Raw genomic sequence first — 24994 nt, 5'->3', positions numbered from 1 at the left:
GCATATAACCGTCGTGAAAATCGTAACAATTTCCCAGTCTGACAAGTCTAACAGTCTCGCGTTGCAAGAGAATAAGTGGAACAATATTTAACCAACGATTTTTTTAAATGAAAATAAGAGTCAAGACGGGCAGGACGTTCAGCTGATGGCAATTGATACGCCCTGCCCATTACAATGCAGAGCCGTTCAGGATTCTTGAAAAACCTAAAATTCGAGTGAGCGACACTACAACAGCTGCACTCGTCACCTTGAGGCATAAGATGTCAAGTCTCAATTGCTCATTAATTTTACTAGATACGGCGCCCTTCGGACCGAAACACAATAATGCCTACACATTACTGCTTCACGGCAGAAAAAGGCGCCTTTGTGCTACCCATAATCTAGCCAGCATCCAAATGCTATCTTTTCAAAGATTTTTTGCCTTTTATATTTATATAAATTTTTTTGCGATATATCCTATTTCATTTATTTGAATAGGAATTAATCAGAAGTTGCATCGCCTAACGTACGTGCTTACATATGTAACTTACTTTGATAAGGTTTAATTATTCTCAATTAGTACTATTTCAACCAATATACATAAAACCAAATACAAACCTAAAGCTTCCTCTTAAATGATTCTGTATATGAATCAATAAGTGATTATTGAAAATGTAAAATTAAAATCACTTTAGTAGGTTTGACTTTATCACGAACAGACGGACAGACTGGCGGAGGCTTTGTGCTTTAATACTGTGACAGTGTGTGTGAACAGGACACTCGGTGACAATAAAATACGACTGGCGATATAGTAAAATTGATATTTATTTTATTTTATAAAGCAGTTACAACATTAACTACTATACACATTTGCAAATCCATTAAATAGCTCAAATTATAAGAAATGACATCAATAATTATCGCGGTAATTGGGATAAGAAGCACTTATGCTATAAAATAAATACAGGACGTTCTAGGAGCGGTACTTTGCTGCTCTCAGGATAGGATACTTGTCACCAGTGCATAGACCTCGGAAGTCATCCAGGGACAGATCCACGATGGAGATACCGCCAAGATTCTTTGACCTGAAAGGTAATTAATTATTTAATAAAGATAACATTCTCACTTTACTTTAGGGACTATATTATTTTTAAGCCGAAGGAAGCTATTAATCTTATGTATAAAATTCTCGTGTCACAATCCTCCGAAACGGCTTTACTGATTTTAACCAAATTTTATATGCATATTCAGTAGGTCTGAGAATCGGCTACTATCTATTTTTCATTCCCCTTAATGTAAAGGGAAGTCCAAATTTTTTTTTAATTTTTTAATTTTTATTTTATTATGATTCAACATTGAAAAATACATACAAATTTAAATTTTCGTCCTTCTACGATCTACAACTATTTTTGTATCACGATTTTTATATTATTCTGTTCTGGGTTGCAAGATGGCAATCGAATAAAATAATTGTAGTACGATATATTTGGTAGGTCTAAGAATCGGTTGTATCAAAATTTTAATAATTTTTTTTTAATATGTTATATGGCAATACAACGTTTGCTGGGTCAGCTAGAATTTAGATACAAATGATTATTTAGATTTTTAAATCATTAACCATTATTTCAAAATTCAGCAGCTATCCTTAATTATATAGATAGTTAAATCGTTCACGTAACGATCTTCAACTTTTGTGATATTCATAACTTTAATATCAAAAATCCCGCATCGTCAAAATGAGGGACATTACTTAAACTTAACAGAATCTTTGTAAGTAGCACTGTCCGGCCTCTACAGAGAGGCTATTCAGCAAGGACTCACGAGCGAGCAGTAACTGTCGCGCGAGCTTTATTCGATACCTACTTAACCGGTCCGGCCGATCATGTAAAAATGGAGAAACAAAAAAAAATCAAAGCATATTTAGGGTCAGTGCGATCCTAATAAAAAAAATTAAGCTTCCTAAAGATGCTGAAACAATCGAATTTAAAGTGATTATTATTATAATGAAACTAGCTGACCCAGCAAACGTTGTATTGCCGATATTAAAATCGCGATACAAATGTAGCTGTTGGACGTAGATGGGTGAAAATTTGAAATCGTGTGTATTTTTTAATGCTGACTCATAATCAAACAAATAAAAAAAATGTAAAAAAATTAAAAAAAATAAATTTGGTGTGGACCACCCTTAACATTTAGGGGGATGAAAAATAGATGTTGTCCGATTCTCAGACCTACCCAATATGCACTCAAAATTTAATAAGAATCGGTCAAGCCGTTTCGAAGGAGTTTAACTACAAACACCGCGACATGAGAATTTTATATGTTAGATTAGCATGATAGCTACCTATTTATTTCCAATATTAAGTATAGGTTTGACTATGTCACGTTCTTCCAACGCATACATTAATATCTGTAACTGATGTAGGTTTGACAACGAAAGAATATTGATTTAAGATTACCATTATATACATATTCATTCTAAAGAAAAAATTGAGCTGTTTTTCTAAGTTGCCCTTATTCTAGGTAGGTACAGTTATATGTAAATAAGATAACCCTAATGTCTTCAGAAGAGGTAAGAGTCACGCGATAGAAAGAGAGGCAACGTATAGGTGAATAAAAATGTAGGTTAATAGCGTTGTGCGATCTGAATTACACCTTACTGTATGGACGCAAGAGTCCTTATTTCTTTGATAGATTTTGAGTAGTGGGACTTCTGTACTTGTACTATTACATATTCTATGGCACTGTACCTATTCAAGTCAATATCAATCTAACTTACTTCACATAGCTTGCCTTTTGACCGGCTGTGTCAGGGTCTTCGTAGCTCACCCAGAGACCGGCTTCCCCATTGTCGTCGGGCAGACGGAAAGCGTAAGTGCCTGGAAATGAAAATTATTTCAAAATATAGAACTAAATCAGTTATTAGAAATTAAATTAGTTATATGTGCAATAAAACGCAGGCTGAATAAAGATAATCAAGTGATAGTGCGGTTAAAATACCTACAGCAGATATCAATCATCATACATACACGTAATCGGTTTAACTAACATCAGTGAGACTTATTAAGATTTTGTAACTACGCCAGACTAAATAATAATGAAGAATTTCAAGCTATATTTAAACACAATAACTCGAGAGCCAACTACACATTTAAAAGCTAATACTTATATTAAACAGACATAATTATTACAAAATTCCTTCACCACACAGAACAAAAAGCTAAAGTAGCATTAGGTACCAACCAAAGAAGTCTCCATCCTTAGTTAAGCCCACGTCTGAAAACGTAAACCAGCTGCTAACATCCATGTATATATTTAATAGAGACATATTCAAGTTGAGCGCGTACATCGTCACAAAAAATTGACACAGCAAGTGAAACAGGCAAACTTAATTGTTAATTACTAGCAGCCTAGCGAAACTCTCTAAAAAAAAAGCGATTGTATGAAACGTGCAGTTAATAGATTGAATTATGACGGCATCTTATCTTAGTAAAAAACGGAGATATCCGAAATAAACTACGTTTTAAGCAACTGTTCGCTTTCAAACTTAGCCGGATTATACTTTGTCGCCTTTATTGCTATTACTATTTCAAACTAATGTCAAATCTCACTGTACGTTTCATACTAAACTAAATTTTAATTTTTACTTAGGCATTCCCGCCTCTTATTGCGTAGTACTTACATTCTCTTTGACTACTAGAAAATGATTGGTATTAGTAGCATAAAGAGCATAAAGCTATAGAGTAATATCATTGGATTAGTAAACTATCCTAATTGGGCAGCCTTACCAAAACGTTTGCTTGGGTCAGTGACCTTCCTTAAATGAGGCCGCATGCCCTTTTGGTGGTTGGGGTTGATAAGCTTAGCGCACACTTCAGGGTAGCTTAAGAGACCCTCCGTCTTTGTGTATGGACCTGCAGGATAAAAGCTTAATATTAACGAACTTAATCTATTTGTATTATAAATCAAAAGCTTGCCAAAGTGATAGATATACTAAACTAATTAAAAAAAATTAAGAAATGATAGTAAATAATACACGTTGTAAGTTGGTTTATATCAGTGTAAATATTCACAAAAATCGTCATCTTTGTGATATAAATAGTGATTTTCATTATTATAACACTAGAAATAAGGGATTGCTTGTAACTTATTCTAGTAGGCTTCATATGATACATAATAGCTTTAAGGATAAATGTATATACTTTTATAATAAAGTCCAACAAGCCACTATTCAGGCATTTTCTTTAAATAAATTTGAATGTTTTATAAAAAAAATGGTTGTCGTAAATCCTACTACTCCACAGCTGAACATCTAAATGGTAAGTGTAAAGCCTGGGACTAGATTATAATTATTTTATAGCAGTAACAATGACAGTACAATAATATTGTATATTTTATTTAAAAAAAAGGGCATAAAAGAGAATGCTGAGAGAGTTTCTTGCGCCGCTTCTTCTCTCTCAGAGCGCCATTTGTTTCCAATGCGGTGCTAGTGTTAGAAATGGTATCAAAAATAATTTTAAAGGAATCAACATAATATAGATAATTTTTTGAGACAATTGCGTATCATCGAGCTGTGGCAAGTGACCTTGAAAGGGCGTGTTTCATTACAGTCGGCTCACAAATAAAATAAACCTTAAAGGCCGGCAACGCTCCTGTGATTCCTCTGGTGTTGCAAGAGATTGTGGGCGGCGGTGATCACTTAACAATAGGCGACCCATACCCTCGTTTGTACTCCTATTCCATAAAAAAAAAAAGAATGCACCCGAAGGTACCGTACATATTAGTAGCTCTCCCCTATACTTATGAAAATGGGAAATGGTTTTTTTTTATTATTCGTTATCAATCGGAAACTATACATAATTAAAATAATAAAAAAAGCTATTTAAGCTTATGCCAACTAAGCTTTTTCAGACTATACCCCACTTTGGAACGCCATTCCTTGCGTCAAGATCCTGCTTTTTTTATGATTTAATTACAAATGTAGATATAGTTTTCAGACTTCTCCCTATATTTGTAGTATAAGATGTTAGATATACTTGCCAAATTTCGTAGCTATAGTTGAACGGAAAATACCCTATAAATTTTGATTCCCTTGAGAGTATCGAGATATACGTAGCTAAGGCCGTACCATTTTTATCTTAACTTAGAAGTTTCATTTTTTAACAAGAAGAGGTCTAACTCCAAGAGGCTTGTAGACTTGAGTATATTTTTTAATTTCAACTCGATACCTCCACGCGTTCCCGAGATAAAGGGTCTTAACAGACAGACACTAATGTGAGACTTTTTTTTCCACATCCAATTTCTAATCGTGTAGTTCTTTTATGAAACAACGAAAAAAAAAAATTTACCAGCTTCGCCGGGTCCGTCGGCATGTAGAGGTGGAACACCAGAGATCTCACTCTCGGAATCCAGTTTCCAAGTGCGCGCGAATGTTGCGATTGCCACTACGATCTTGTTAGATGGCGCACCAGCTGTTAACCTGCGTCAAGTTTAATTGATTATATAAATCCTAATATCTTAGATTAAGGGTTGGTCTCCGCTGCGCTCAAACTAGATACCGCAGGCATAGTCGCAAAGTGAAATTCGAAAACTCGAGCTATTCTCGTAGTGACGTTGACGTGCTACAGCACTGTCCTCTTAATCTTTGCTAATAATTGAAACTAAAATGCCGGGTTGAGTAGTAAAACATTATTAATTAAATCGACAAGAAAATAGAAAGAGACTGGGATCATATATCATCAGTAAGTATTTTGTATTTTATTAATTTCAATGGGAAATAACACGATGCGTATGTTACGAAATTTGAAAAATGCCATAGGGTGTTAAAATGCCACGCACACATGCGTCTAATAGTTGCTGTAATAAGAAGAAAAAGCGCAGCGGAGAAAAATCCTTAATCTAAGATTAAAATGATCATATAGTTTATCTACAATAAGTTCAAAATATTTAACTCTTTCTACCAAATTTGAAATAACGTCAAGAGATGTTTCTCTCTAATTCTGTGTAACAAATAATACACAACGATGTTATTACAAAAAAAATATTAAACATGGCAGCAATGTCTTAACACGTGTTTTGTTAAACAGTGACCAAACAATAACAACATCAGTTACCAACAATAACGACGTAAAAATGGAGCTTATCTTTTTCTACTACAAAACATTGCTTAACTTGTGTTTAACTAAAACGTCGTTAAACACAACATAATCTGAACACGAGACCCATTAAAGGAATGAAACGCAATTTTTGACAGCTGTCATCTATTTGTCTTCATATAATCGAAACCTTTAAGAAACCTTCCATATGAATATAATCTGTCAGTTAGATAAACCTTAGACAAGCTTCGACTCGTGTTTAAATATAATCAATCTCTAGAGATTAATGTACGCTAAGCAACAGAAAGACACAGATTTGTAATAGAACTTTCTTAAAACAAGTGAACATGTTTAACTTTTTTGTAATAACGGAGTCATTATTCTTGGACAGAATATAGAATTAAGATGTTGTCGTGCATCTAGATCAGCCTATTGAAAGTCGATAATTGATTTGATTTGAATAGTATTACCAGTAGGACACAGCGCTGTCAACGTTGAGGAGCTCGTTGCGGTTCTGTGGCTTGTACGTGGGTGCAGTGTAGTCTGCCTCCTTGGGGTTACGGTAGGGCGTGTTGTAGTCGAACGCTTGCAGGTTCACGATGTCAACCAGGTTGATGATAGCGGGCACGTCGTAGTAAACTGACAAGTAATTAATTATACATTTTATTAAGGACTAGCTGACCCGACAGACGTTGTTCTGTATATAATAAATAAAATAATGTTTTTATATGAATTTGTCAATTGTAATATATCATAACATCAAAAATTACTTCGGAAAATATTATGCACCCTGCTGTCGTAATGAAAATATTGTTTCACAGCAGAACTGTCAAACCGTGTGTCAATAAATTCTCTCATAGAAATTATGTATGGACACATCAAAGTAAAAACAAATTTGTTGTTTTTATTTAACTTAGTAGCATTTTCCTATTTGTTCACCTTTTTAACCTTCTCTGGACTTCCACAAATAATTCAATACTAAAATTAGCCAAATCGGTCTAGCCGTTCTCGAGTTTTAGCGAGACTAACGAACAGCAATTCATTTATATATATATATATATATATATATAGATATAGATTGCCAACGAAAGATTAATTGAACAGCGCGCTCCAATAATGACAGCAGCATGGAACCCACCTTTATTCATAACCATTGAAAATGGCTGGCCGAACAGGCTCTCAATCCGTCCTAAGCATCAGATTTATGCGTTACACGAGAGCGTCAGATTCAGGACCGTTACATGATATATATATGTCGCAGGCAAATTTCATAATTTGACGTTTTACCTAAAAGCTCGTCCGTTTACAATTTCAATTGTTATATTTTCGGCATTGACCATTGTAACTGTAGGGTTGAAGTACAAATATAAAATGCGAAATCATACAATGTGCCTGCGTCATATTTTTATATGTATGTAGTGAGTGGTAGCTGCCACGCGCTCCCCAAAAACAAATCGTAAACAGTTTTCGGTATGGAATGACGGTTTTGACAACTATTTATTTATACTTTATATTTCTGAATACCCAGAGTATTCTTATTTCTTCACGTTGCTGTGAAATTATATTTGGTTGCCGCGTCAAAATTAATTACTTAAACATTCCTTCCGAAATCTATCGTATGTGAATTGTGAATGGTGGTTCGTTGCCGCGACGGACTTTATTAGTTAAATATTCAAGCACCAACATCGCAAACAAACGATGGAGAAGATCATAAATAAAATATTATCAACTTACTTGATGCGTTCACGTTTGGCAGTACTGTGATGGATAGTTGCATGTTAGGTTTCACACTAAGAGCTTGTTTCATCTCGCGGACTAGAGCTGTGAATCCTTCACGATGCTCCGCTTCTTTCTCATCAACTGGTGTGGTTCCGAAGGTCTTCTTGATGCCATGCCAGATTGATCCTTAAAACAATTAGATTAAAATAATAATATAATAAAATTGACACACTTTTACACAAATTATCTTCTCCCAAACTAGGCGTAGACTGTACTATTGGTACAAGACAATGATATATTTAATACAATAAACTTACTTAAACATACATATAATAATACACATGACTCGGAAACAAGCATCCATATTTATCATATAAATTGTAATTGGAAAGCTCACGTTGATTCATTATGCAAACGTCTTTAAGTTTGTTTTTGCAATAAGGAGAATAAAAAAAACTATATCGGAAAAAGCGGCTTTAACGGCTTACCACGCTTACGTAGAATCTATAATTAGGTATGGTATCATAATATGGGGTACCTCAACAGTAATAAATAGAGTCTTAATAGCGCAAAAAAAAATGTTTGAGGGCTGCAGCGGGAAAAGGACCATTTGAAAGCTGCAGACCCATATTTAAAAAATATAACTTATTAACAATTGTTGAATTATACATATTTGAGTGCTGTATGTTTGTTCGAAAAAAATTTAGCGAATTCAGTAAACAGGAAAACACTTTCCCATCCAGGGACCCCAAACTACAAGTACGTTGCTGTATAACTACATTATTTCAGAGAAACTGTTTTTGTATGTGCATAAAAATCTATAATCACATTACAAAAATAATAAGAGAGGTATCGTCAAATAGGAATTTCTCATCTAAATTGAAAATATACCTTAGTAAGAACTGCTTATATTCATTAGACGAATATTTTCAACAAAAAACTTGACTATATATTATATAATACTGCTAATAATCTTTTGTTAAATTGATATTATTCTTACTAATGATGTAGAAATGTATTTTATAAAATTTGCACGTCATAAATGTGGCAAACGTGTACTTTATAATATTTATGTAACATCAATCTAACATGTTTATGCAAATAAAAACTTTGTCTTTGACTTTGACTTTGAAGGAAATATACTATTTTCAAAGAAATACGAAAAAAATATCTAACCTAAAACGGGTAAATCACGTAAATAAAACGCTACATGGATGGCATGGCGGCGGGTGGCTTAAAACTGTCAAGTGTGAAAAAACTGAAAGGCGAAAAATAGTCTGGGACTTTAGACGGCTTCATCAATAATCATTATTAGACTAAACAGGCTAGAACCTGGACTTGTAAAGCCAGTTAAAAAAAAAACAATAATTATTTTTCTTTTATTTCTTATATAGTTTATTCTGTTTCTACCGTAGTTGCATAAATATTCCTGTGTTCTGTTTCGTGTTGAACTTTTAGCCTCTTTTTATTTACGTTTGAGGTTGGAATTTTGTTTCATTATTTTCTTGAATACTGTACCTATCTTGTAATAAGAGTATTAGCCCTATAATCGTGGCCCAATGCTCTATCAACTTCAATTTATAAAAGTAGGTTAGGTTATGTTAGAAAAGTTACCACAACGCACGAGCCGAGCGTAGCGTGCCGCGGCAGCGGCCGGCGATTTTCAGAACCAAATTGTAGGCGTTTCCCTTTCTCTCCTCCCGATTTACAAATAAGGGAGGGAGGGGGGTTAACCTTGACTACCCTTAAAAATTTAGTAATTTGAGGTTAGTTTATAATGATTTTTTTCTGAAACGGTGCATAACCTTGTAATAAGAGTGGTAGCATTATAATCGTGGACTAAAGCTCTATCAACTACAATATAAAATAATATAAAATTTTACCTCCTACTTCGTGCTACGGGATACTAAGTCTTAACCGTATTTAATAATACATGAAATAAATAAACAACCTAAAGAAAATAAAACAATAATAAGATTAAAAATAAAATTAATGTAATCAAATCATGTTAAGTGGATTTGGTAATCAGTCTCGTCTCGTCTCGGGCGTGTTGCGTTGTATTTGTATGGTAACTATAATAATAATGAATTACTTTTTAAATGATAACTCTCTGTGGGAATGGATCCCCAGACTACTTATTGAATTGATTTAATTGTAATGAAAAAATATAAATTAAAAAAAAAAAACAGATAAGTGCGAGTCGAACGCGCCCATCGAAGGTTCCGTACATATAATGTGTGTGTTCATATATTTCACTTTGCAGCTAGAACTGCACATCGCAGACGCATAGTTTTTTGTATGTTACAATGTAGGTAAAAGGCTCCCATCGTGTACTATGGTACTGGTGGGAGATGGTGGTTGCAAGTTCATACCTATAACGGTGTAGAAGATACGGAGGTTGAAACATGTGATTTCTAAAAATGTGTGATTATCATTAATCTTAAATGATTTGGATTGTTCTAGAAAATTCTAGGATGATCTAGAGATTTTTCGTATTCTTATGAAAGATTTCGAATGTAACCTATAAATAAAAATGTTTTAGAAAATTTTAGAATGATCTATAAATTTCTTGAATAATTTAGAACATTCCAAAATAAGTATTCCAAGGCCCCAATTGATTTAAAAATGTTCGAAAATAATCTTGATTGACCTAGAAATATACAAATTTACATTGATATAGAATATTCAAGAACGATTTAGAAAGCTCTAAAATAGATGCCACTGTTCTGAAATTAATGTTAGATGATTTAAGATATTAATGTCTACTTAGTCGTAAGATATTGATTTAAAAACAAGTGAGATCAATAAATTATTGAGAAAAAAGAAAATGTGTCTTTTACATGAAAAAAATTGTGTAGTAAGTTGTGGTAGATTATTAACATTTACTATACAATTAAAGATGACCCAGCGAAGCGGGTATTGACAGCTAGTTTTTTTTTAGTTTATTGGCCAATACAGTACAAATACATAAATTTTTATGAAATAAGTACCACGAAAACCTCACGGGTTTATCTGGGTACCTAGAGCCATTCAATTCTTTTTTTCCAAATCCTATTCTTTTTTCAGGAAGTATCTAATTTTAATGTTAGGTTTTATAATAGCTACCTATAGTTATAAAAAAAGGTAAAAAGTTTCTTCTTTCATAGCTATTCTTGTACCTATTGGCGAGATATATAGCGACGACCTGTATAGCCGAGTGGTTACCGATCCTACCTACTAAGCTAGAGGTCCCGGGTTCGAATCCCGGTAGGTGCAAGCATTTATATGATGAATATGGATGTTTGTTTCCGAGTCATGGATGTTTAAATGTATTTATGTATGTTTAAGTAAGTATATTGTATTAAATATATCATTGTATTGTAACCCATAACACAGGCTATATATGCTTAACTTGGGGCAAGATAATTTGTGTAAAAAGTGTGTCAATATTATTATTTTATATATTATATAATATATTAGGTAGATATATTATATAATATATTATATTCGTTCAGGTAGATGCTCTTGGACGCCACGGGTTGTCCTGCCTAAAATCGGCAGGCCGTATCAGTCGTCACGCCAGCATTAATGAAGTCATCCGCAGGGCATTTGCCGCTCTTAATATACCAGCTGTTTTAGAGCCAAATGGTATTACCCGCCGCGATGGCAAGCGTCCTGATGGAATGACGCTGGTGGCTTAGGCACGGGGAAGGGCGCTGGTGTGGGACGCTACTTGCGTCGACACTCTGGCTCCTTCTCATGTCCATGTTACGTCATTTGGTGCTGGGGCTGCTGCTTCGACTGCCGAAGACAGCAAGCGTCGCAAATATGTTGGTCTCAGTGAGTCATACATCTTTGTGCCGTTTGGTGTCGAGACACTTGGCCCGTGGGGCCCAGAGGCGCGGAGAATGTTCAAAATACTATCTTCGCGCCTCAATAAGGCTACTGGAAACCCAAGCGCTGGCAGCTATTTCGGTCAACGGATCAGCCTTGCTATCCAACGGGGTAATGCTGCCAGTATTCTTGGTACGCTTCCACGTAATGATAGTTTTAATTTTATGTAGTTGTAGTATTGTAAATATAGTTATAAGATTTGTTTTGATTAAATAAACATTTAAGTGGTAACTTATATTCATTCTTCGTCATAAATGGAAAACATCATAAAAATAATTAAGACTTTTCATACGATACTTCACATGTCACGGTAAATTTGGCCCGACGTTCCTTGCATAAGGACCCTGTATTTTATAAATTAATTACAAATATAAAGTTTTCAGACTATACTTGTAGTATAAGACAGTATTAACTGCAAACATAGTTCTAGGTGAACGGAAAATACCCTTTTAATTTTGAATCCCTTCAGAGTGTCTTGTTTTTCTTGTTAATTTTTTCAAAGCTTTAAGAGACTGCATCGTTTTAATTTCCACACGTACTTACTCGATACTTCTGCGCGTTCTCGAGATAAAATGTCTGGACAGACAGACAGACGGAAGGAAAAGTTCCTATACGGTTTCCTCTTGAGGTTTCTTGCGCATGTTCTTTACAAAATTTTAATATGCAGGAATTCAAAGAAGAAAAATGATGGAACCACTCACCCCACGTAGAGCGAATCTTTTTGGGCTTAATTCTAGCAAACTGCCACGCCAAGTCAATTCCATCGAACCCGTGCTGCTCAGCCAGAAGTACGCCGGAGTTGACAAACGCTGTACGCGACTGTGGCGACTCCAACTGTGGAAATATATTATTTTAGTGAGCTATGACATATCGGGAGCACATCGTAAAAGTTAAAAGTACATTTTAAATGATTATGACAATACAAATATTATATCACGTATAAATAGTCTAACCTATTGGTTTTTGACCTCACCCGTGAAATACATATATTATGAAACATTTTCTCCTCATTTGCTTTTTTTTTAATAATTTAACACCCAGAATGGTTCAGAGAGGTAGTCAGTCACTCAAGTCTGTGCATAGATTTGCACTAATGTCAATCAGTGTTAACCTTCATAAGAGACGCATTCTTCTCTAGGATATTATCTCTACATGATATTCATGACATTATACAAAACAGTTTATATATCTATGTACAATTAAGGAACCTTATTGCTACAGACGAATAAAATAAATTAGTCTACGTGTCGTTCAGGCAACTGTTCTAGGCAATACTACCGCCATACTTATTTCTGCCACAAAGTGTAATCTGTTTAGTTCAGTACCGTTCGATGTGTTCCGATTTGAAGAGTGAGGGTGTCAGTTAATTACAGGCTTCTGGGGCTTTGAAACCTATATATCTCCGAGGAACAAACAGATTATTAATCTGATCGCATTTCTTGTAATGAAGCTGACTACAAAGCTGTGGAATGAACTTCCTTGTGCGGTGTTTCCGGGACGATACGACATGGGTACCTTCAAAAAAAGCACGTACACCTTCCTCATGGCCGGCAACGCTCCTGTGATTCCTCTGGTGTTGCAAAATAATGTGGGCGGCGGTGATCACTTAACACCAGGTGACCCGTACGCTCGTTTGTCCGTTTGCTCGATGGAAATGGATTCCATAAAAAAAAGCTGAACAACTAGTTGGACATATGTGCGTTTTCTCTTATTTTATTTCTTTTATATAATAAACCATTTATGACAATTATTGATATTAACTACCCTTAACACGTTTCGACTTATGTTGCTTCTGCAAACCGTTGGAAGGTTGTCCTTACAACGAGTCACCTCCAAAGCTTTGTATGTATCTAGTATAAATATAATAAAACAAGTTCCTTGTAGAATGTTTGCGAGACGGGACACACGAGCAGAATAACAAGTGCAGTGTAACCTTCACATTTGAATAAAACGTTGAAGTATCACGCGATTTATATTTATATTTATGGAACAGAGCACAGGAGTTGGAGAGAGTGTACTATCAAATGGAATCCTAACTCTCTTGCAGCTATTCTCGAGTTACGAGACAATTAAAGGACTCTCACATTGCTATCAAAGGTTGATTTAAAGGTTAACAGTTACGGGACGAGCAGGAAGTTTGACGTGGTAAGTGTATGCTTGTACAACAGGATACTGAAAATGTGCAAAATATAGGTGCAATCATTTAAATGATGAATATGAATGTTTGTTTCCAAATCATGGATGTTTATATGTATTTATGTAATGTTTAAGTAATTATATTGTATTAAATATATTGTTATCTTGTACCCATAGTACAGGCTATGCCTAGTTTGGGGCACAATTATTTGTGTAAGAGTGTGTCTATGTATACCATATCATATGATTAATAACATTAATTTATTTTTAAACGATATTACAGCAATTAACACCAAACTAAAAATGAATCGTTTATCACCAGGCATTTACACAAATAAAATTTGAAAAACAAAATTTTATGAACGATGCGGGACTCGAACCCACGACCTCCGGCGTTCTGTGCCAGTGCTCTAACCAACTGATCCAACCGTTCGAGTACCGCCTCGTTACAAAATTTTTTTTTCTTTGTTCAACTCTCAGGTTGTGGCTTCATCTACAGGATCTACTTTACAGTTGATAACCTGCTCAATCCCAATATTTGCATATTAGGAAATTGACTTGAGATGTCGCTCTTGTAAATCTCTAATCACCAGGCATTTCATTTAATAAATAATTTATGTGATTGGGTATTATCTTTAACGGTTTACTACAAAATTAAAAAAAAATTGATCTTTAACTAATTTCTTTGGCTACATCACATCGCCTTTCAACCCAAAACACAACTAGTTCTTAAATACTACTTGGCGATGGAAAGAGGTGGTTATTGTTTTAAATGGTTTAAAAAAAATTCCATTTCGTTTTAAATGTCTTATAATGAATTGGTTTTAAAAAAAAAACAATCCATTGAGCGTTTCTTTATTGGATAAATTGTGTACAATTGAACGTTACGTGATTCATGCATAAATATCAATTCAACTGTGACAAAAGCTGGAGAGTCATGCAAATATAACTTCTGTGTGAGAAGACAATATAATATGATACTAATATAAATAAAAATGATGATTTGTTTATTGGCTACATTAAGCATTTGTTTCCCTTATTCATCTTGAATCACTTGTAAGTTATCTCAAATACGACCAAACTACGTGGACTATTTCAATATCAATAAATGGAGAGCCGGATTTTTGCTCGCCTTTACTGCAAATCTACTAAACCGATTCGATTAATACTTATACTATAAGATATATTGTTTGGGAGAGGGTTTTAGTATATGATAATTATGTTGGTGATTACTTATCCGAAACCAACAAATAATATATATAACTTAGAAATTCGTATATATTTACAATATAAATAGTTCAGTCGATGACATTTCATCACATAATAATATGACAATTACTAGCTCACCCGGCAAACGTTGTTTTGCCATATAAATTGTATTGATCTTTTGCTTGCTAGTGGATAAGAGATGGCGCTAGTTGTATTAATTAGCAGCAATCACACTTTTTTTATATTTTGTATAATTCACACTATAGTTTTATAAATTATAGCCTATTTGTTATTCTGGTGTGTAAGCTATATTATTGTAAAGTTTCATCAAAATCTATTCAGTGGATTTTGCGTTAAAGAAGTTCAAACATGCATCCAGACATACAAACTTTCACATTTATAATATTAGTAGGATTCATACAGTGAGCGGGTGCGGGGTACTTAATTTATATGGCAAAACAATCTTTGCCGAGTCAGCTAGTATACCTATGTAAGTAATAAGAAACATATAAGATTACATGATGACTTCCAGCTAATGCTATGTAAAAATATTAGTATAAAAATCCGCAGTATTTAATTTTGATAAGTATTTTTAAATAGACCTGCTTTGTAATAAGGTTTCAACTCACCAACACATTGTACTTCAGGGTTTCGTCGACGTCTGCATCCCCGCCAATAGACAGCAGCACTTTCAGGCCAGGGTACTTGCTCTTGAAGTTGGTGATGGTGCGGTAGTTGGCGTGCGTCTTGTCTACGTCCAGGTTCTCATTGAGGGGGACCATCTTGAAGGTGTCGGGCTGAATACCGGCGTAGCCGTACACCAGGTGGGTGCAGAACGACAGTGCTGGATCCAGGTCCATGGGTAGCATACGGGCTTGAGCTGGATAAATGCATCCTTCAACTTTATTAAGATGTAATATTTTGGGACTGGGCTGGGGTGATCATCTACCGAAAGATGAGCTCAAAGTCAAGGTTGACGTATTGACAGACATGTGGATTAAATTTAAAGGGGTTCCTTTAGTTAGTGTTGACGAAGTCTAAATAAATAAACGCATTTCGATCCGCCGCTGAACTACAATATGACACAATAACAACAATAGGGGACATATTAACACTACTTCGTGGCTAAATGGGTTGTTTATTTCATTTACTGACATATAAATATCTTGAAAACAGACATAACGGTGTCGGAAAAAAATTAAACAGAATTATAGGAAATTTCAGAATCTTTCCCTGTCCATTAAAATATACTAATTTTATACAATTTTGGTTCATTCATTAATTAATTTTGGAATACTGCCAGTATCTTCGGAAACTTGCCTTAAGGGACTCCATATAAAAATATATTTTAGTTTTTATACTATTCTGTATAAATAAATATGTATTTAATACTTATTATAATGACTTAAAAATGTTGGTTATTGTTAATAAAAGTACCGACCCTCGTAGTTAACATTAAATGTATAGTGTATATAAGTATTTTATCATTATCATTGGTGGTGTGATTATTTAGTAGGGCCATAATAGAAAACTGTGCTTAACTCGACATCCGTAGATTTTCTCATTGAAGATATTCGATTCATAGTCAGATATATTTACGTCTGAATATTATGTAATCCAATGTTAAAGTATATAGTTGTCTCTTTTATTTACAGTTATCAAGACGGTGACAATATTAGACCAGAGTACTGAAGTCTATACAAATTCACATTGATTGATCACATAGTCTGTAGAGTTTGATATTCACAAGTAAATAATCCAAGTGACACACAAAGAAGCACCGAAAAAAGGAAATAGAAAAAAAAAATCTTAATATTTGTTATGTTTTTAAAGTGATAATGCTCACTTCTAGGATTAAAACACAAAAAAAATTTGAAAACAAAAATTTTTGGACCATGCGGGACTTGAACCAATGTCCTCTGGCTTTCCGTGCCAGTGCTCTGCCAACTGAGCTAACCGTTTGAGTGACGCATCGTCATAAAATCTTGCTTGCTTAGTATGCTTTGTTCAACTCTCAGGTTGTGGCTTCATCTACAATATCTACTTTACAGTTGATAACCTGCTCAACCCCAATATTTGCATATTAGGAAATTGACTTGAGACGTCGCTCTTGAAATATGTTTGTATTTCTAAAATAATAGTACAAAAAAACAAAAGTATCAACTATGCAACCCATTAGCTCATTTGGTAATCGGAAGAGCGTATTTCATGCTATACAGATGATTGATGAAGATTATTACCGAGAAGATGGAATACCAAATATGGATCCACCATATTTGGCGAAAGACAAAACAGTGGATTGATGACCTAATGCAGATTTCAAAGAAAGGTGCATGGAAAAAATATATTAGCTGCAGGCCTTTCCTTAACGAGATCCGTACCACAAGAAAGTAGAAACGTAAGCAACTAATCTTACTAACCATCCCAATTATCTAGATTTTAACCTGCTAATAATATTACTAAAATCTTTTGAATTGTCTAAGAAGCATAAAGGAATAGCTTAGGTTTTATTATTATTATCTGCAATCGTGTCATCCGAGGTTAGTCTGCTAGTAATGTTATACATAATGCTTGTAACAAGAACAATGGAGCTGACTTGTTTGGTGTGGGTGTGAATTAGTCTGAGTCAACGGAGATCATTAGAGCATGACGCAATAGAAGGATGTCTCGTATAGATTGCTAAGTGATTCTTCCCTTGTTCGTTTTTTTAGCACTAGCGCAAACATAAATTAACGTTAGTCCCATATAATGTAGTCATGTTAAATTTATTTACTGATATACATTATTTTAACTTTATTTTACTACATAATACTACTGACTGTGATGGCTGGATGATCTTGTTACGGGGAGGTCTGCTTGGTGTATTTTTAATTATTATTATTTCCTTTAAAGTTATTATATATTTTATTTTATGAAATGCTCACATAATGCCTCTATTTATTTACGGTATGTGTGGATTGATGCATCTACTATACTCAATAACTCTTGTGTTTATAAGTATTAATTTACTTTTTTTTTATTGTTTTTTTTCTTACGTTTGTAAGCCTTTCATTTTTTGACATTTGAGTATTTTTGTTGCGTCACTTTGCATATATTGAAATTGAAATGATTTGTAAAACAATTAAAATGTAAATCTTGACTTAAAAGAGTGGCAATGTGAAACTTTTCTTGCTACTTCTTCTCATTAGCGCAATCCTTTACGAAGTAGCGGTAAATTCAATAAGAAACACATTTTTTTTTTTACAAACATAAGAGTCATTTCCGTGACCTACAAGAATAAAGTGTTTTTGAATTTGAATTTGACATATTTGCTGATTACTTAGCCAAACTCCGCAAGACCATTTGCAGCATCATTGGTAATCTTTAATAATGTTATAATTGGAAAATTAATGTAACTGTGTATAACTATGTAGCATACTCATTTATTAATTTAAATCAAATGTTTAGTTCGTAACTTATTCTATATAATACCTAAAATTAATTATTTCTGTCCATGCTGTGTTTATTTGTAAGTAATCACTACATTTAGTTCCTAGTTTTTAGTTCTACTTTTATATTTGTGTGCATTATTGTAAATGATTGTAAATAAACTTAATAAATAAATAAATAATACTTCTATTATTAATATTATTTCATTAATATATCATTTATTTTAGTACACTAGTAAAATTTTTATCACAAATTAAACTCAAATGGCCAGTGCATAGAATCGCAGTGAATTTTTACACGGTTGTTTTAACATTAGAATAATTAACGGTGCATGATGCAAATAAGAATTCATATAACAATGATATAAAGTGGAGCAAGTGACGTAATCAGCAAAATTGCAATCTCCTCAATTTAGTACAATAAAAGTAAATCGTCACGCCAGTCTTCATTTTACCACCTTGTAGCTTTCTAGACAATGAACACTTTTCACTATGCATTGTCTAGTTAATACCCACTTAAGCCCTTTAATTGGGAGATTAAAGATAATGATAATTATCAGCGATGCACTTCTAAATATATTGACATATATATTTTATATTATAATCAAGTCAAATTTTTCTTCTATGCAAGATATGCGCTTGGTTGCGCTCGTGAGGGTTACCCCATACACTTTTATACTCACTTGTAGGTAACATTATGAGCCTTGCCTTAAGATTGTCTTAGTGGCAGATTCTAACAACGGGTCCACATGGAGCGATTTTGATTGAATAATTACTACTGATGCTCACCAAAAAATTTAAAATGAATTCGAATGATATATACATAAATATAACTTGTTATATAAAACAATATAAAATAAATGGTTGAAGATATGTGTTAAGTTTTTAAATAAATGCATGCATTTTGAAGGACAGTTGACTGTTTACCTGTGGGAGGCTCCTATGCACAGGTAGCAGGCTAGTTAATGTTAATTTAAAATTAATTTAATCTTAATAAAACATTAATAAACTACTATCAAATAAGCATACCAGTGGGAGGCGCCTTTGCACAGGAAGCCGGCTAGATTATGGGTACCACAACGGCGCCTATTTCTGCCGTGAAGCAGTAATGTGTAAACATTACTGCATTTCGGTCTAAAGGACGCCGTAGCTAGTGAAATTACTGGATAAATGAGACTTAACATCTAATGTCTCAAGTTGACGAGCGCAATTATTTTAGTGCCGCTCATAGTTTTTCAAGAATCCTGAGCAGCACTGCATTGTAATGGGTAGGGCGTATCAATTACCATCAACTAAACGTCCTGCTTGTCTCGTCCCTTACTCTCATTTAAAAACAATTCAAAATGTGAGGTGATGCGGTGAACGTTGAAAGGTTTCAAACTTTGATTGAGCCATTCGTGGTTTGGATTTTTTTGATAGTCTATTCAGACAGTTCAAATCAATCTATTGGACATATTATAACATTCAATCAATGATCACAAAATACAATTTGAATTTGCTGTACCAATGCGAACATTGCCCGCATCGTTGTCAATCTACTTCAAACATTGAGTCGATGGCCAAAGTTTAAGTATTGGATGGCCAAATATTGACTCAGTTGATATATGAGTAAAACACCACTATAGGTAATTTTCAGGGTGACCGGAATGGAATAAATAAATTTAGATAGGTCAACGAACCGAATGTTAAGTTTGCGTTGGACGTTTGAGACACATACCATTTACCAGAGGGAGGATGCTTTGCACAGGATCCCGGCTAGATAAGGGGTACCACAACGGTGCCTATTATCACTGTGAAGCAGTAATGTGTAAGCATTACTGTGTTTAGGTCTGAAGGGCGCCGTAGCTAGTGAAATTACTGGGCAAATGAGATTTAACATCTTATGTCTCAAGGTGACGAGAGCAGTTGTAGTGCCATTCAGAAGTTTTGGCATTTTTCAAGAATCCTGAGCGGCACTGAATTGTAATGGGCAGGTCGTATCAATTACCATCAGCTGAATGTCCTGCTCGTCTTTTCCCTTCTTTTCATAAAAAAAAACATACTTTATCTGTTTTGGCCGTCTCGATATTTGATAATAATTTACAAGAAATACTCTTTCGGTTGTCGGTTGTTAACATTAAATACTAAATATCTACTCTTATGCTTGAACAAATAGCAAATGACGTAACGCTTATCAACGAAGGCAAATGGGCGACGTGGCTTTTCTAGAACTTTGTTCTTTATCTTTTATTGTGTGTCTCGACACGGACGCCGGGTCAGAAACATTTATGTACACACAATCAACACAGCCGGACCCAATAGCTTTATCACACTTGATAATAAATATGTAATAATAATATATAGGTACATACTCACATAAGTTTTAAAACATATAGTCTTAAAACTTATGCAAAACTTATAAAACGGCTCTACTTTTAACCTTACTACGCAATTATGATCTTATGGCGATGACTTTATAGTTTAATAATGTAAAAAAATTATAATTTTTTCTCTTTAAAAAATACTGTTTTATGAAAGATCGCAACTAAAAAATACTGGGAGAATTTTATTGCGAATTTCTTCATTTGTTTCCGAAACGGCTACTGGAATAAATTTTAAGAAAATAAATGACTTTAATAATATTCAAGTCAAGGATCAGACCAAGCCAGAAACGAGATTCCTAGGAATTGTATGATAGTGAGACCATTTTTTTGTATTAGAAACTATTAAACCAATATTGGGAGGAAAACGCCGAGAAGCAACACCGCCAATTGGGTTGAAAAGGTGACCTATAGCCCAATATGGAAAACATACATATATGGAACACAAAAAAATTGGCCAGCTAAAGGAAGATTCCACCATTATGATAGAAATGGATTAAAGAAGTAGAAAAGAAACTTGGATCAAACAATAACATAGAGTTTATGAAACTATGATATTTATAAACATAATCCTTTATTAGATGCAGCGATCCTACCAAATATGGAATATATTACTACCAAATATATTCCATATTTGGTAGGTCGCTGCACTAAGTGAGCACCGCCGCGTATCCAGTTGGCTACATTATTCCACAATACCCGCATAATATCAAGCAACAAAGAACGTACATGTTTAAACTTTAAAATCTATTGTGCTGTAAGAATGATGAATCACTTTTCACATCACATAAGTAGATATGATATATCACATCTATCTAGGCTTCTCAGCCAAGCTAATAATCATATACAATAATAAAGCATTTTATTAGTATTTTGTATTTAAATACAAGATTTATATCGATGATATAATGTGATGTCACATTGAGATTTCTACCAGCTTATAATATTCTGATAATATTTTAATAACAATAAATAGAAGTTTGGAAATTCTGAGTAAAAAATATACTTATATGTTTAAAAAGTTCCACTGTATTGTGAACATAATCTGATTCAGTAATTAAATCGGCCAAACAAAGTAAAATATGGATAAAATGCCTGATGTAACTATGTGCTTATAATCAGCTCATTATAATGGATATATTTAAATAAATAGGCAAATTAAAAAGTTTTGCAGCGATTCATAAAACACAAAAATAAATCCTTTGTAATGAGTTTTGTGTTTGTTAACGTTGTAAGTAAAATAAATGCTACGTATTTTTATAGCATACGTAAAACCGTAACAGCACAATGTTTGGTTTTGAAAACAATAATATACTTCAGGTGTACAAATAGAATAAACAGTGAAATAAACAACTTGCAAGACTATCTCAGATTCTTGATTCTTCAACTGGCATGGTGACTAGCTAAGGTATATTACATAAGGTATATGGGTAGGTACATATTAGGTGCGTTGGCCTCTGACATTTAAATTGGTGCGCGGTCGCCGACGGACACCAAGCCAACTCAAAGGAGTGCCATTGTAGATGTTTTATTCTTATAAGTTATATTATTTATCTTTTTAAGTAACGCTCAAACATGACGTAACCTGCGATTGTTGCGGGTGCTCCTACCGCCACTTGCTTGGCTGTGAACTAAGAGACGGTAGCTAGTCCTTGAAACTGGTAGAACACCCATCATAATGGGTGCGTTGTGTGTTCTATGGTTGTGGTCACTTGCCATATTATGTAATAAACTTGATAGACCACCTTGTTTGTTTCGATGTATAAATTAACCTTCACAAAATATTTAGCGAAGGCGCTAGACAAACTGGTTCAATTTTTTTAAACAAAAACCTGACAATAGCCCAGCTATGTTGAATTGATTGACGATCGTTTTGAATACTTAAATAATTATAATATGTGTGAACAAAGAAGTTTACTTTATGAGTCATACGTAGTCCATACGTAGATAAATACAAGATCTTTTTTTGTTTCATTTTAGTTTAATTAATAATCAATACTGTGTTCTCTTTGTAGTCTCTTCATCATTCAGATCTCCGAATTCAGTAAACTCTGACAATAGTAAATACATTATTATTTATTATATTACACATCGTTACCAAGAACATGTTAGCTACAACAAACACGTTAATAACAACAGGTGACACTATTCTAGTAAAGAGTCAAAGTAAATATTAAATAATTGATAATATTATTGGTAGTAAAGCTACAAACCAACTATACCTACACATAACCATAAGTTGGTGATTGCCTCTTTAACTAAAACTATTCTGGACAAAATAAACTCTAGTTAATATATGTATTGAGTGTTGTTTGACCCTGTACTCACGTTTACGACAAACTTAAATACTTATTTCATTTTCGATATTTAGAAGCTTGTTTAAAATAATATGATTTCAGTGTCGTTTATGGGGCGGAAATAATGCGAGCAGATATACAGCCAACCGTGGGTACGTTTTCGTTGATTATAAAATTATCAGCAAGTTCTTTTATGAGATGAAGTCTGCATGTAATTTGAATCCCCCATTGTTACGAAACATACTATATTTTAATTCGCCTTTTAGAAAGTCGCTCAGCTCTATAAAATAATAAATAAACTTACATTCTCGTACATAACTCTTGCTGTCGTAGTAACAGATGACTTTGCTTGGGTTGGGCTGGTTGGCAAATGCCAATGCCAGTACGCTGAAGAAAGTGATGAGGCTTCGCATGGTGAGAGGTTGCACCGTGAACGACTAGTCACCACTGTGAGTGTGTGGCGAGTGAGCATTAATATCGGCCGGCAAGCTAAGATGGCGTCTGCATAAGAAGGTCAAAGATTAAAGATACACAGCAACGACAATAAATTGTCTTGTGTCTTGATATGGAACCCTGATTGAGACGGGTGCGAGAATATACAGGTTTTTGATAAGATAATCAAGAAAAAAAAATGATCGTATAGCCACGATTTATATTATCATAAGCGTATTTTATTTATTATTAATCAGATATTTATTTAAAGAAAAATATTTTTTATATATTACCGAAACCCCAGTAAGCATTTCATTAAACCACTGTCAGAAAGATAAACGCTTTTTACCACTAATCTCATACTATATATGTGTGTTTAATATCAATATTTTGGATACTTCTGGTTTGATTTTGAAATAGTTATTAATGTCATTTTACTGCTTAACGGCCGTTCCTAATATACTACCTACAGATAGAGATAAATTACTACCTGCTACTTTCAGTAATTAGCTGTCAATAATCTGAAGCTGTCCCAATATACCCGATAAGTCATTCTTATCGCCTTATATTGGGACGCGTGTATTGCAATTTGTATACAAACTTGACATTCTGCGTGTACGGATAAGGTGAGTTACCGTCGATAAGTCTATTGGGACAGAAACGTCAACGATGGTTACGATTTTTATCTCAAGTAAGAGATATTGGGAACGGCCGTAAGTAACGTAATTTCGATATCACTCTAAAGTTTTTTGATATCGATAATAGTTACGGAATAATCGGCTGGTCACACTTAATGTTACTTATCTATTTTTCAGTATAATTCAATAATTTCTTCGTATGTATATGAAATTAGCTCACTAACGAATTATGAGATACACTCTAACAGACGGATATACATTCGTCCCCTTTTCTTAAACCTTTATGGACAATGACGTTCTTGTGTTTATATCATTGCCTACGAAACCGAATTAGTTAAATCGCAACAAACAAAATACATACTTCAAACACAGGCAACGACAAATGACCATGAGCGGCCCGGTTAACATTAATATTATTATATGTATCAATATATCGTACTGCATTGAGTGGTAAAATGATACCATTGACTACAACGAGATACAGTAGGCATTATACTATAAGATTGTCGTATAATTAATGTTCTTTGATCATGTTACATTGAGGTTGACTTCGTTGATGTCACGAACAAGCTAATAAAACATTGTGTTCTAAATTGTCTTGTTTGTATCAACTCTATATAGAACCTTAAAGGTCAAATTTTGTTGCCATCTATTGTTTTACTTTAATATGACCAATGAGAAACATATTTTAAAACGACCTTGACTTAATAAAAAAGTTCAGTCGTGGATTTTTTTCGTTTTTTTACTTCAGTACTCCGTCGGTTATGTACCTAATGATTAGATTCGTTGTGCTTTGAAAGGGAATATATAAAGCTTAAATAGCATTCC

The 24994-nt window shown here is 33.9% G+C and overlaps 1 protein-coding gene across 2 annotated transcripts; it reads right to left on the bottom strand.

Moving 5' to 3' along the window:
• Positions 1–786: 786 nt before the first annotated feature.
• On the bottom strand, positions 787–23580 carry LOC126978474 (chitinase-like protein EN03). 2 transcript variants are annotated; one of them, XM_050827296.1, is made up of 10 exons: positions 23401–23580; positions 15641–15891; positions 12368–12500; positions 7809–7979; positions 6545–6713; positions 5328–5458; positions 3768–3893; positions 3223–3255; positions 2759–2858; positions 787–1064 (listed from the first exon to the last, which is right to left on the bottom strand). In XM_050827296.1, exons 1-10 carry the CDS (start codon positions 23507–23509, stop codon positions 953–955), a joined length of 1335 nt encoding a protein of 444 aa, XP_050683253.1. In that variant the 5' UTR covers positions 23510–23580; the 3' UTR covers positions 787–952. The 2 variants fall into 2 exon arrangements, with proteins under 2 accessions (XP_050683253.1, XP_050683255.1); XM_050827298.1 differs by lacking the exon at positions 3223–3255 and having other exon boundaries at positions 23401–23579.
• Positions 23581–24994: the final 1414 nt, after the last annotated feature.

The sequence above is a fragment of the Leptidea sinapis genome, chromosome Z (genome assembly GCF_905404315.1).
Source record: "Leptidea sinapis chromosome Z, ilLepSina1.1, whole genome shotgun sequence".
Lineage (NCBI taxonomy): Eukaryota > Metazoa > Arthropoda > Insecta > Lepidoptera > Pieridae > Leptidea > Leptidea sinapis.
Note: the sequence above shows the minus strand (reverse complement) of the source record. Positions and strands in the feature narration are given on the sequence as shown.